General features: G+C 39.3%; 1 protein-coding gene across 23 annotated transcripts in view; it reads left to right on the forward strand.

Annotated features, from left to right (window-relative positions):
* Positions 1–15,309, forward strand: part of EYA4 (EYA transcriptional coactivator and phosphatase 4) — a 294,223-nt gene that overhangs the window by 215,141 nt on the left and 63,773 nt on the right. For all 23 annotated transcript variants that reach the window (XR_011497637.1, XM_014856121.3, XM_070496153.1 and 20 more), the window contains one exon: positions 14,684–14,808. Coding sequence is in view for 22 of the 23 variants with exons in the window: in XM_014856121.3 (XP_014711607.1) it covers positions 14,684–14,808 (125 nt within the window). In the remaining variant the exon portion in view is untranslated. The remainder of the gene's footprint in view (positions 1–14,683; positions 14,809–15,309) is intronic.

The following is a 15,309-nucleotide window of genomic DNA, read 5'->3' on the forward strand; positions in this document are numbered from 1 at the left end:
TCAAAAGGTTAAGAGGACAAGAATGACACACAAAGAAGCCTGAAAATTAATGGCCAGATGTGACATCAAGAAACCAGGAAAGAGTAGTTGTATCAATTAAAATGGTTTCAAGGGCAAGTAATAGAGAAGCTGATTCATCTAGCTTTAAACAATAAGGTAATTTATTGGTCCACATAACTGGAATTCCAGAGGTAGGACAGCCTCGAGGGTGGTTGATCCAGGAGCTCGCTAAGATCGAGAAACCAGTTTTCCTTTGTCTCATTTTGCTCTGCCATCCACAGTTTGGAATTTGCTTAAGCCTGTTTCTCCTCTGGTCATAGAATGACTGGTGGTAGAAATCAGGACCACATTCTCCCTCGTTCACATCCAGCTAAAGATGCAGTTTGGAAGCTATTCTGGGAAGCTCTCCTAGAACAGTGAGGAGGAAGCTACCCAGGTGTCTCCAGCGGAGAGCTCCTTGGGTCCCATTGGCACAAATATGGTTACCTATTGATTCCGGAGCCTGTCGTTAACTCGGGAGAGGAATTAGGCTGCCCTCTCCTGGAGCTGACAGTGGATTTCGCTTTCCCTGAGATGCTGAGCTTTGTTGGTGAGAGACGAATACCTGAACAAAGATTAGTATTCTTTTAGGTAAAAGGAAATGGAAGATGGCAAACCCATAACCAGGGAGCAGTACCACTGCAGAAATATTAGTCAAGCCTAGAAGGAAGGGAGCTTGAGGAGAAGGCATGAACATTGTGAAATGCCAAAGAGGGGTCAAAGTAAGAGTTAAAGAAAACACCAAAAAGCCCATTAGGTTAGTAATTAGGAGGAGGTGACTCCGTACGCTCTGTGGTACTGATTGAAGTGGAGGCGGGCTGACTCTGAGGTGAGAAAGAGGATACGAAGCATCATTGACTCTAGTTTGAAGATTCTGGGTCCTGAAGAGAAGAGTAATGATAATACAGCAGCTAAAGGGGAAAAATAGTGAGAGGAGCCTCAATTAAATGTTTCAAAGTCTAGTCAGCGGCTCCTCGTCAGGTCTGAGGAAGGCTCTTCCGGTGACCATTGTATGAACTTAGTCACCTTGTCTAGCCCTCTTGAGTTCTCATCACTTAAAAGGGGCTGTGTTTTTTTTTTTTCCTTTTTATCCACAGAGTCGGTAGATTTCAGAAATATTTTAAAGAAGAGAATATTATTTATATTTTAGGTGTGTGCCTATGTGTGTGTTTAGGAGAGATTTTAGATGTTATGTTCCACTGAGGTTTCAAAAAATTATTTATTTGGGGACCGAAAATAGAATATTTTTACTTTCTACCTCGTTGCTGGGTGCTATGGTCTGAATGTTTGTGTCTCCCCAAATTCATGTGCATTTGAAATCCTAACCCCCAAAGATGATGATATTAAGAGGTGGGCCTTTGAGAGGTGCTTAGGTCTTGAGGGTGGAGCCCTTGTGAATGGGATTAGTGCCCTTATAAAACAGGCTCCAGCGAGCTCCCCAGCCCTTTCCACTAGGTGCAGACAGAGTGGGAAAGTGCTAGCTGTGGACCAGCAGGGTCCCCAACCCTTCCAGCACCTTGAAATTGTACTTCCAGTCTCCAGAACTGTGAGCAATAAATTTCTGTTGTTAATAAGCCCCCCAGCCTATGATGTTTTGTTATAGCAGCCTGAATGTGGTCCTAAGTTAAAGTTTGTATTTTGCAAAGAATTCAAGAAAATACCTGAAATTTTAATTTCAAGTAAAACTGTTTTTTTACTAAAACTATAGGAAGCACAGTGCCTGATCCATGCTAGGCACTCATTAAATAATTAAGAAATTATTCTATTCTTCACACTTAAGGATGAAAAATATTAGATCTCTGTCAATCAAACTGTAAAATTCTTTATACTTAAGCCATGTTTTTTAATTATCAAAAAATGGATTCTAAAAAATAATAAAATTATGCCACAGGAAACTAGTAATATTGAGCAGTAGGATAAAGCCTAGGTAACAAGACTGGATGGGTCATTTGAAATTCCTGGAAAATGTATCAACAGGTTCGGTGACTATTCATTGAACCCTTATTCTGTGCCAGGCACAGTTCTCGGCACTGTAGACACAGCAATGCACAAAAGCTCCCCACTCTGATGGAGTGTACATTCCAGAGGGAGAGACAATTAACCTGTAAATTCATAGATACTATGTTGGAGGAGATAATTGCCTTGAAGAAGAATAAAGCAGGGTAACGGGATTGTAGGCAGTTTTTGGGTGGAGCTGTTGCTATTTATAAAGAGGGCAGGGAAGGGCCCTCCGAATAAGGGATGTTTGAGCAGAGAAATAGGACAAGGAGGATGGCTGGGGGAACCGTTCCAGGAAAGAGGAGCATCCAGTGCAGGGAGAAGGGAACACTGCCCTGGGAGCCTGTTGGGCGTGTTTGAAGATCAGCCAGGCAGGCTGGGTTGTGGGATGGAGTGGACTGAGGAGCTCCATGAAGGAGGTGGGAGAAATGGGGCATCTGTGTAGCTGTCAGGAAGTATGCCTTAGAGGCCTTAGAGGAATTGGGAATTACTCTAAGAGGGATGCGGAGGCAGTAGAGGCTTCTGAGCCGGAGACTTACTTGGTTTGAGTTGGTTATTGCAGAGCTCACTCTAACTGCTGTGAGGTGAGTAGGCTGTTCCAGGGCAAGTGTGGAATTGAGAGAGAAAGTTAAAAACAAATGCAACTTTTTTTTTCTTTTAAGTACATAATAAAAATAAAGCTACCCACCTCATAAGTTTGTCCAAGTAAGAGCACTGACATATCTACTCTAATAAATAGACAATATGGTTAATAGATAGATATTAACACAAATAGATAATATGTGTTATTGTTAGCACAGTAACTATTCATATAGCAATAATCCAGTTGACGCCAGTTCACCATTCCACGTGCAGCCTTACTTTTGTGTTTGGTGAACTTTGCTTTATAGCGAGTGGAATATGAAGCACCCTCTCCCCCTTCAGCACCGACAGATGACAACAGATTATTGAGATTGGTGTCCTAAAAATGAATGACCTTATGACATTTTATTGTAAAGAAGAAATTACGTTGTAGGTATTTTTGTCAAGCTTTTAGAAAATGTTCAGGAGCTTTAGATTCAGAGCACTGTGTGTGCCCCTTAAATGTTACTGGTTGGAACACATCTAAGTTTACATAACATGTAAAAACCTTTTTGGCAGTGAGATTCATGGGAGGGTGATCTCAAAGCTTCTCCCATCCTACATCTTACAGGCTAACGAGCAACTTATTTCAGAATTTAGGGCCAGCCATTTGGATTTTCCAGGCAGAAGTTGCAAAATGATTTTACTTTGGAAAACAAGAAGAAAGTAAAGATTGCACATGAGCCTAACAAAATATTCTATTTGCTTGATATTTTTTGCCAAGACTTTCATCCTGGGGGCTGACTGTGGTGCATTCTCTCACACCCCCAGCATTTGCAAACCACCAATCACTTCCTAAGGGAGCTCCACAGACGGAAGCGTGGAATTCTCTGCAGTCAGTGTTGCCTCCCACCTGGGAAAAAGACAGCCCTGTAATTGAATCCCAGCATATGCATTGTCGTCCCTCCTGCCTGCCCCTCTGGTGCTGCAGCAAATGAGAAGCTCTCTAAGGCTCAGCCTGCCTTCCAGCTGCCAGCCCCTGGTAGACTTGAGGGAGCCAGAAGGCACCAGGTGGAGCAGTTTTGAGTTGCACTAAACACACAGGGTGAGGAGGTTGGCCGTAACTTCCCAATGAATATTTATACCAGCCCCATTTCTCATCTTGCTCTTTGGCACAGATCAGAGTGCTGAGCTCCTGCTGAGGTCAAGGGCCCTGCATTGTGTTTGGACCGGCTCTGTGAAGCATTGTGCCAGATGAGAAATGGGCCCCAGGTTCCTATCACTAAGATGGCTGGTTGACTTTTTTTTAGTGGAGACTATCATGTTATAGTGTCATAAGGATGGGGCGGTGGGGGAGCTCCTTGACGTCTCCTGGCATTGCCGTTCCATGAGTTGCACACTGCCTCAGTGCCTGCTTCCTACCAAGTGGAGTTTTAATTGCTCGCATTAAGAGCCACATGGTACTCTGGTCTGTATATTGCTGCATTTTCTTCATCTTTTTCTCGGAGGTTTTATTTTTGTTTGCTAAGGTCGGGCACTTATCACAGGGCTCTCTCATCACATTTCACATTCTGATCCGTTGTGGCAGGTGCTAACTTCCTTGCGCTCAAAGTGAATGGGTTGAGTAACCTCATAAAGATACAGAATGTCTTGGCATAGAGAGGAAGAGAGCACGGAATGCCTGTCTGTGGTAGCCTCGCAGGGTTATTTCAAGAACCTGTAAACCCGAGAGGATGTTTGGAAAACTGTCCACACACACCCCCATTAACTTTTTCTACGTAGTACATCACACACTTAAATTCATGTTCCCAATTCCAATCCATATTATCCAATAAAACACATACCTTATATATATTTTACCATCAGATTTGCTTAAGAGAAGTCATTTTTTCATTATTTCTTTATGTGACATAATAAACCATAGGCCAGTGAACTTCTTGTGAATTGTTGGTTCTAAAATTACGTTCTCAGATAATTGAATGTAAATAATTAGAGAGGGGGCTGTGATCTCAAGAATCCAGCAGAAGTTCTCCAAACAGAAGACAGCAGAATAGCCCTGTAGTCATTTGTGACAGCAATACCAGAAAAGAGGAACAGACGCATGCATTATGCTTAGTCCAAATGAAATTCGATAAGGTGTATGTCAAGTGCTCTTGATATATTTATGAGGAGACGATAGAAAAATGGAGACAGAATGATGGTACCACCATCAGCTCAGTAACTATTCCCGAAGAATTGATATAAATCTGGAGATGTACCTCTGGTACCCTCTTCTAGACTTGTCCCTGACGTTGGCCTAGCCAATATGTTTATTTTGATTTGGCATTGAGGGCATGCTGAGAAAGTGTATGGGTGTCATGGCACAGGGAAGAGTATGCTGACCAGCAGAATCAGAATCTTGCAGGACGAGCTGCAGCAATGGGCTGGGTCCAACAAGGTGGCTTTTAGGAGCAACACATGAAAACCTGTTCACTCGGGTTCCAAAGGCCGATTGCATGTGCTGTGTCTGGGAGGAAACAGGGCTCTAAAGCATCACGTGGACAAAGACTTAGGGGTTTGGTTGGCTGGGTTTCAGCATAAGTTAGTACTGTGATGTGTCAGGTAGCAAAGCTGATGTACTCTTCAGGCTGCACTGACGGGCCCACAGTGAGGGTTGTAATATCCCTGCCATACAGGATTTTAGACCGTGCCTGGAGGAGAGGATTGTGGGTCCACAGTTTAAGAAGATGCTTGGAGTTTCCTCAGAAGAAAACATGAGGAAGATAAAGGAGTTTGAAATGGCCTAGGGGACTGAAGCTTACAGAGATGCCCGATGTGGAAGAGGAAGGCTGGGGGTCAGGACAGCCAGCTTGGACGTTCGAGGGGGAGTTATGTGAAAGAAGATTTAGACTTGACCCGTGTCAATGGGTTAAATGTCTTCGAGCGCCAAAGTGCCGTGGAAACCGTGTATAGAAAACTTTCTAATAGTAAGAGTGATCTGAAAAGGAAATAGGCTGCCTCTTAAGAAAGCGATTTTCTTGGAACTATGAGTTTTCACTTAGACAAATCAGGCATTTATTGGCAGTGTTGTAGAAGTGATGGTAGTAATAGCTAACGTTTATTAAGATTTACTATATGCCAAATTCCATGCAATTTGTGTGTACAGTCTTATTTAATTCACACAGTAACCCTGCAGTGGGTATTATTGTCTCTATTTTTGACCTAAGGTCCAAGCACTGGTAAATAGTAGAGATGGAGTTCAGAGCCCAGGTTTGAGTTGACAGTACAGGCTCTTGGCACTGTGCTCATAGCCTCAACCATGGAATGTTTTGGGTTTTTTTGAGAAAGATTACCCCTTAGCTAACATCCGCTGCCAATCCTCCTCTTTTTGCTGAGGAAGTCTAGCCCTGAGCTCACATCTGTGCCCATCTTCCTCTGCTTTCCTTGTGGGACGCCTGCCACAGTATGGCTTGATAAGCAGAGCGTAGGTCCACACCCGGGATCTGAACCAGCAAACCCTGGGCCGCTGAAGCAGAATGTGCGAACTCAACCACTACACCACTGGGCTGGCCCCATGGAATGGTATGCATTTGAGGACGTTAAATGCCTCTTCAGCCCCTGAAATTGCATCATTTTAATAGGGAACTGTCTTTCTTTTGTACATATGTCAATGCTTTGCTCTTTTTAGTTCAAAATTCTAGTATTGAAAAATCCTCATTCATCCAGTAAAATGTTTGATCCTTATTGGTAGAGTTTTTTCTTAGAAAAAGAGTCTGCACATTTCTTGGTATAACTAATAGCACTAGATGTTTTGGTTGTGGCCTTATGACTTTACTACTTGCTAGAGGGAAATAATTTCCTGCTTCATTAACCATGGTTTGTAACTGATCTAACAGAAACTTGAGTCCTCTACCATTCAAATAATGCTTGGAGAATTCATTGGATTTCTTTCTTTGCCTTCAAACTAAGAGGGGGCCTTTGAAAACCTAAATTAAGAGATATTTAAATATTTAGAGATATTAAAAATATTTACTCACACTTATTGAGTGGGGAGCCCATGTTCTACCTGAATAATTTGTTAGAGTCATAGGGAAGAAAGGGCCAGTGGTGCAGGTCTCAAGTCTAGAGCTGTGAACCCTGGAAAGGAGGGACTGTAAAAGTGTCCAGAGAACAGTGTGTTCAGGGCTTTATTTGCTATTACTCTGGGGCCTGAGGTCACCCTGGCAGACAGGTCACTTGCACTGCAAGCATTCATGCTGGCCTCAGGGACAGGCATGAGGTCACTGGCACATTGCAAGAACAGCTCCCATTATGCATAGCCCACTTCCCTCATCCTTGGCCTTAGGGGTCTTCTTCCTCCTACACTTCCCTTTCTCTGCGGTGGAACCCAGTTTGGGCCATGTCTAGTGAAATGGGCTAATGAGGGCCTCCTTGGATTGTCTGTCCACCAGACCAGTGAAATAGACACCATGCTGCAGAGAGGATCCACATCACCCAGTCTTACTGCCAGGGGAGAAACTGGCTGAGTCTGTGGCTGTGACAAGGGTTTCTTGGATCCTAATCCGAGATGTGTTGGTTTAAGATGGCCTGGCATTGTTACCTGATGTTTTTAAAAGGCCAATTCTTTTTCCGGAGAGGGAGAACTGAAATTTAGTAGCGACATGCCCATGACTTGCATCTGGTCTAAGTTGACCACGTTGCTTTAGTATTATCGTTTTCCTCCACAGTGGCTTTCTGTAGCAGGCAGAGCATCTTCCCCCACCTCACGTGCATACACATACCTCCTACCTCGCTCACTTGGGAGACCTAACACTGTACTTGCAGGTATGAAAACTTCCAGACACATTTGCGTTAGAGAACTAATCCTTGTCTCCCCCTGCCTGTCTCCTTGCCTGCTAGCTCTTGGAAGATACTTTGTGTACTCCTAGGACCCACCCTAGAAGATAGTAGATGCTCAAGCAGTGTGTGCTGAACTAGGCTACAGTTGACTCCAAGGAACTCAAGTCACGTCATCTACATTTTTCCTATTCTTGTTTTGTTATTCATTCCTTAGCTCCCACTAAGTACCTGCACAATTCTAAATGCAGGGAAAAAACAGTGAGCAAAACAGAAAACAATGCTTGCCCTCATGGCTCTTACACTCAGATTATTTAAGTGGAAGCTGGTGGTATTATTCCTGCTTTTCAGCTAAAGAGAATTAAGGCTTATATTACATAGAAAAGGAAGTTATGAGCAAAGCAAATACGTGAATTTTTGCCCTTAAACTCATAGTTTGGTCGAAATGAAAATTGGCTAATTAGGTGGACTCTGAGAACATGGGACAAAGAGCCATGCTTACATACCATTCACTTCATGCAAAGAGGAAAAGCTGGCGTGAGAGAGAGCGCCTTTGAAAGTCTAGGATGCTTTCGCATTTCTTGGGTCATGAAGAATTGGTGGAATCTCACCTGTAAATAAACAGGCTGTGACTCATTACTAGGATTTGTGCAGAAGGAATCATGGTTTCTGAGTTGAAGTAGTTTCTAAAATGCACAAATGTAAAGCTTGCTCTTCCTTGCGTTTGAAGAGGGTATCTCAGCCTATTGGAAATAAATTCCATCTGTGCTACAGAGGAATCACAGAAAAGAACCAAGAAACATCTCATGTGACCTGCAATTCTTCTTTATTTTTTTTAATGAGTTTTCGTGCTAATGGATAAGTTCATTTTTTATGTTGTTCAGATAGATGCTAGTATTCAACGGCCTTATGACATAAGCACCACTAAAAAGGGGTTGAAATAGACTTCTTGGGAGGAAAGAGAGTCACCTTTAAATATGATAATGACTAGTGTAGATTTGGCAGAGTAAATGCGTGTATGAAGTTTGGTTATTTTTGAAAAGCATTTAGAATGTTTTATTGCAGTGATCCGCATTTCTGATTTTTGCTTCATGGTGTGGAAGGATTAAAGTCACTTTTTTAAAATGGGAAATGTACTCTGTATGATAGAAAGAACCTGGGCTCTGGCAACAGGTAGACATGAGTTCAAATTCTGGTGATAGTCTTTCTGCCTAAATGATCTTGGGCATGCTGTGTATCCTCTTTGAGCCTCAATTTCTTCATCTATAAAATGTGGGAAATAACAGGGAAAAAATAAAATAATCAATGTGTGATTGTAAAGGTTAAAGGAAATAATATATATGAAGTATCAAGCATAGAATGTGTCATACAATGTGTATTCAGTAACAACTGGTACCCGTTAATCATTTTCTTCTGAAGTCTAAGGTAAATTCTGAAATCTAAGGTAAATTTTATATTTTATGTATCATATTTTATGTAAACTAAACTTAGAAAGAATCTGAAGTTTTAGAATTAAGTTAATTACAAAACATACAAATGGAAGTACAGGAACATTCTTGCTTGTAGTGTGTAGCCATAATGCATGTCTGTTCTCTAAATGCTCTTTTACTTATAGGAAGTATCAACCTACTAAAATAAATTCAGGCAAAGGGGACTTATTGTAAAGATAACTGCATTTCAGTTTCCTGGGAACTGGCATATAAAATACCAAGGCTGTTTTTCTTTTGTTTTGCAGGAGCACATATTCTGTCTCCTCTCTACTCCTCTTTGTGGTCTGTGCTCCATCCTCTCGTTCCTGACTGACCTTTGCTTCCTCATCTTGCATGTGGCCCAAATTGGCCATGAGCCCCTGTGCTATCTTGTAGCTTCAGCAATACCACTGACCAGATGATTCTCCCAGGACCCCTTCTTTGAACTTATCAACACCCAGCTAATAATTTCTGAGAAAATTTTCCAAACTCTTTATATTTACACTAATTTCTGTCTGCTCCATTCAGTGGACACTTAATGTACTTTAACTTTCCATGCACACGATCTGCCTTCTCTTTGAGATCATAAAGGCTGTGAGGGTGGGCCCATGTTTTCTTCACTGAGCAATCCTAGCACCTGTGACAGGGCTTTGCGTGTAATAAGCAATCTTAATTTCTCTGATCAATTAAATAAAAGTCTTTTTGTTGGGTGGGTCCAATAGGAGATAATGAAATCATGAGCATTCGTTGTTTACTGTCATTAAGCTTGTTATCAGGAGTGTGCTGCAGATAACTCTTCTTTGGATCTTAATATTGCCCTCTATATGTCTTTTGTTATCTGGGTGCTACAAAGCTTTCTCTTTATCTTATTTTTGGAATTTGACTATGATGTGCCTTGCTGTGGTTTTCTTTTTATTTTTTTCCATTTGATGCTTATTGTGCTTCAAGGATCTTTGTATTAGTGTTTTTCATCAAATTTGGAAAAATTTTGGCCATTGCTTATTCCAATATTATCCTGTCTCATTGTCTTTCTTGTTTTCTGATCATATTCCACAGATGGCTTGTACTCAGTTCAGTGTTTTCTACCAAATTTTTTGTCTCTCTGCTTCAGTTTGAGTAATTTCTATTGAGTAGCCTCAGTTTTACAGATTCTCTCTTTTGCATAGTTTAATTTACTGCTAAGTATGTCCAAAGGGTATTTTTTATTTAATATTATTTCAGTTTTCATTCTAGAATTTTCATTTAGTTCTTTTTTAGAGTTTCCATTTCTCTTCTATGTGTAATATATAGATACATCCACATAGGTATTATATAATACATGTTATATACATATGCATATTATATGTATTATATATGTATATATCTATGCCACATATGTATATATAGAGAGAGAGAGATATATCTCTCTATATATGTCATATTGATGTGTATATACCTTGTGTGTATCTTTTCCTGTAAATTATTTCATGTATTCACAATAGATTTTTAAATCCTTATCTGCTAATTCCACAACCTGGGTTATCTACAGGTCTGCTTCCACTTACGGTGTTTTCTCTCCACGAGGGGTCACATTTTCCTGCTTCTTTTCCTGACTCAAAATATTTATAGTATTCTGAACATTATGTGCAAAAACTCAGTAGAGACTAAAGCATAATATTTGGGATTTTTTTTGTTTGTTTATTTCCCAGAGCGTCTAAGTCTGTTCCTCTGTCTGGCAGTTAAGGTGAGGGTCTGAGCACTCACATTCCTCTTGGAGTTGAGTGGAGCTGGAGAGGAATATGAGGAGCCCAACTGCCGACCTCCTGAACAGCCACTATTTTGATATTTCAGTATTTGGGCTAGAGAGGCCTTGACTGAAGTTTTTGGATATTTTTGGTTCATGTTTTTATTTAGTGCTGGCAAGGCCCTTGTACCTGTAACTTTGGTTAATTCACTCATTAGTTCTAGGTGGGGGTTTTTTTGATAGATTTCTCCTAATTTTTTACATAAATAATTATGTTATCTGTGAATTAACAGGTATTTTTCTTTTTTTCTAAACTGTATCCCTTTTATTTGTTTATTTTTAACTTCTTATACTGCCAGTAAAATGCTGTCTTGAAGTGGGGAAAAATAGATGCCCTTGTCTTGATTCTGATCTTAAGGAGAAAGAATATTTCATCATTGAATATGATGTAAACTGTAGATTTTTCGGGAATGGTCTTTATCAGGTGGGGAAATAATACTTCTTTTTCTAGTTTGCTGAGAGTTTGTGCCGTGAATGGATGACGAAAATTGTCAAATGCTTTTTTACTCCCATTCAAAGAATATTCTGTTAATATATTGAATTACATTGATTGATTTTTAAATGTTAAATCAACCTTTCATTCTTGGGATGAAGCATACTTGGTCATGATATATTATTATTTTTATTACTGGATTTCATTTGATAGCATTTTGTTAAATTTTTTCAATTATGTTCATGAGAAATATAGATTCATAATTTTCTTTTCTTGAAATTGTCTCTGTCAGGTTTTGGATTGGGGTAATTCTGGTCTCACACAGTGGAGTGAAAAATGCTTTATCCTATTTTTTTCTGAAAGGATTTATAAAAGATCACCTTTCCCCATAAATATATAGAAGAATTCACTAAGGAAACCTCATGGCCCTGAAGGTTTTTCTTTTTTTTTGCAAAGTGTTTAATTAGAAATGCAATTTCTTTCTTTTTTTTTTTTTTCCTGAGGAAGAATCGTCCTGAGCTAACATCTGTGCTAGTCTTCCTCCACTTTATATGTGGAGCATATACAGCATGGCTGAAAAGTGGTGTAGGTCCATGCCTGGGATCCGAACCTGCGAACCTGGGCCACCAAAGCAGAGCGTGCCAAACTTAACCACTACACCATGGGGCTAGTCCCGCAATTCAATCTCTTAATTGATATAGGAATATTCTGGCTTTCTATTTTTTACTGGATCAGTTTTTATAAGTATCTTTGAAGAAATTTGCTGACTTTAAGTTACTGAATTCTTTGACATAATGTTATTCATAATATCCCCTTATCCTTTTTAATATCTACAGTATCTCTAATGATCATCTTTTGGCTTTATAAATTGTCTCTGCTGTTCGTCGATATTCTGTTTCAATGATTTCTGCTCTTTATGCTTTCCTTCCTTTTACTTACTTTGCATTTAATTTGCTTTTGTTTCCCTAGTTTCTTAAGGTGGAATCTAGATCAAATTTTAAACTCTTCTCCTTTTCTAATGTAACAATTTAAAGATAAAAATTTCTCACTAACCACTGCTTTATTTTCATACCATAAAATTTGATTTGATGGGGTTTTTTGTTTTAAAGACTTTAGTTTTTAGAGCAGTTTAAGATTCACAACAAAATTAAGAGGAAGATGGTACAGAGATTTCCCATATACCCTCTGCCCCAACACATTTATAGCCTCCCCCATTGTTAGCATCACTCATCAGAATGGTACATTTGTTACCAAGGATAAACCTACATTGACAATGGATAATATCCCCACTTTGCTAGTTTACCTTAGGATTCATTTTTGGTGTTATACAATCTGTCAGTTTGGACTAATGTATATTGACATATATCCTTCATTATAATTTCATAGAGAGTATTTTTACTGTCCTAAAAATTCTCTATGCTCTGCCTAGTCATCCCTTCTCCACCTCCCACCCCCCACCCTCCCCTGCTACACTGATCTTTTTGCTGTCTCTGTGGTTTTGCCTTTTCTAGAATGTCTTATATTTGGAAACATACAATATGTAGCCTTTTCAGATTGTCTTCTTTCACTTAGTAATATGCACTTAAAGTTCCTCCATGTCTTAGGCTTGATAGCTCATTTCTTTTTAACACTGAATAATATTCCATTGTCTAGAGGTACCAGAGTTTATTTATCCATTCACCTACTGAAGGACATGTTGGTTGCTTCCATGTTTTGGCAATTATGAATAAAGCTACTTACAATCATCTGTACACAGGTTTTTTTTTGTGGACACAAGTTTTCAATTCCATTGGATAAATACTAAGGAATGTGATTGCTGGATCATATGTAAGATTATGTTTAGTTTTCTAAGAAATTGCCAAGCTGTCTTCCAAAGTGGCTCTGCCATTTTGCATTCCCGCCAGCAATGAGTGAGAGTTCCTGTTGCTCCACATCCTTGCCAGCATTTGATGTTGTCAGTGTTCCAGATTTCAGCCATTCTAATAGATAGTGAAGTGGTATCTCATTGTTGTTTTAATTTGCATTTCCCTGTTGACATGTGATGTGGAGCATCTTTTCATATTTGCCTATTTGCTATCTGTTTATGTTCTTTGGTGAGGTGTCTGTTGAGATCTTTGGACCATTTTTTAAGCAGGTTATTTGTTTTCTTATTGTTGAGTTCTAAGAGTTCTTTGTATATTTTGGGTAACAGTCCTTTATCAGATGGGTCCTTTGCAAATAAATTCTTGCAGTCTATGGTTTGTCTTCTAATTCTCTTAACCTTGTCTTTTGCAGAGCAGTTTTTAATTTTAATGAAGTCCAGGTCATCAATTATTTCTTTCATGGATTGTATCATTGCTGTTGTACCTAAAAACCAAGGTCATATCCAGTCATCTAGCTTTCTCCTATGTTATCTTCTAGGAATTTTATAGTTTTGCGTTTCACATTTAGGTTTATGATTAATTTTGATTTAGGTTTTCTTAGTGGTATAAGGTCTGTGTCTAGATTTGCATGTTTGCGTGTGAGTGCTCACTTGTCTCAGCACCGTTTGTTGGAGAGACTGTCCTTGCTCCATTAAGTCGCTTTAGCTACTTTGTCAAAGATCAGCTGACTGTATTTATGGGGGTGGTTCAAGGTTTTCATTATTATTTTATCCCAAATATTTTCTACATTCACTTGTGATTTCTTCTTGGAGTCATAGATTATATAGAAGTGTGGTGTTCAATTTTCAAATATTAGGATTATTTTATGTCATTATCATTGCTTTCTAATTTAATTCTTTGTGGTCAGATACCATGCTCTGTAAGATTTCTATTTTAAAATCTAATGATACTTATTTTATGGCCCAGCATATAGTCCATTGGTTAGATGTTGAAAATAATGTGTATTCTATATTGATTGAGTGTTAATGTACTATAACTGTCAATCATGTCACATTTGTGATAATGTTCAAATCTTCTGATTTCATTTTCAAAAAAAAAGACTTTCTTTTCAAGAGTCTCAGTTTTATTTAGGTTCTCAACTCCAGAACGTTCCCTAAAACAGACATAAGACAAAGTCTTGTATTCCTGAATGGATATTAAAGATGTAACAACTTAACCCTGAGGGCTTAGGCTCAGTTTTCAGCTCTCTAGGCCAACAAGGTCAGCTAAAAGCTTCTACTCTGGCTTTGAGTTTATATGTTATTTCTGGCTACTGATTTCTTCCTCACTGGTATTGGAGGATGTCATATTTTGAGAGTTAAATATTTTCAGCTTTTCTATGTGTTTACATACAGAGGTCATCAGTATAGGAGGGAGGGTGTCCATATCAACCTAAATGCAGTTTAGGTTGATATTTCTTATATTATTACATAGCATAGTGGTAAGATTACCAAATAACGAACAAATTATGAAGCTTAACTATCATGAAAGTTTTATTTATTTTTAAGTTTTTAATGGACCAGCACGTTCACCTGGTTAATAAAGTCTTAGGTTTTAGTTTTGGTTCTTATTGTTGTAAGCTCACCTGTGTGCTCGGTAGAATAAGGTAGAATAAGATAGGTAGGTTATTAAGAAATCCTGCCTGAAATTGCGGCTTTTGCCCTGCTGCCTCCTGCTCTCACAGGTCTATGGAAATGCAGGACCTTGCAAGTCCTCATCCTCTTGTTGGAGGTGGTGACACTCCTGGGAGCTCCAAGCTGGGGAAAGCCAGTCTCAGCAGCACATCAGTCACCACGAATGGGACAGGAGGTAAGTGTCCCACCCCAGAAACACCCAGAATCACACCTCAGTGTTTGCTGTAATTTCACGTGTGAGGGATCTGCTAATTAGTAAATATCTCATTAGCAGTAACATAATCAGCGTTCTATCCAAGGAATGTATAGTTAATGGATTTGTTATTGTCCTGTTGATGTGTTTGAATCTCACTCCGCTATGGCTGAAAGCACTCAGAAAGAACAGATCCTCCCAGTGACATTTCCAAGGTCATCAGCGAGGCTTCCTTTTCATATTTGCCCTTGGAAATCTTCTGCAAAATGTAGAAAATGTGGCCAAAGGATTCGCGCTCTGATCCTACCAAAAAAAAAAAAAGAAAGAAATTATCCTAGTATTTGGCTTTATTTTGAACCGTAAGAGAAAGGCTACCCCCAAATTTTTCTTAAAAATGCTTTTGGGAATAGAAAAATATCAATATCTGCTGCATTTTCTTTTCAAACAGAATTATATCCACTATGTATTTAAAACAGAAATTGA

The sequence above is a fragment of the Equus asinus genome, chromosome 24, assembly GCF_041296235.1.
Source record: "Equus asinus isolate D_3611 breed Donkey chromosome 24, EquAss-T2T_v2, whole genome shotgun sequence".
In the NCBI taxonomy this organism is placed as follows: Eukaryota; Metazoa; Chordata; class Mammalia; order Perissodactyla; family Equidae; genus Equus; species Equus asinus.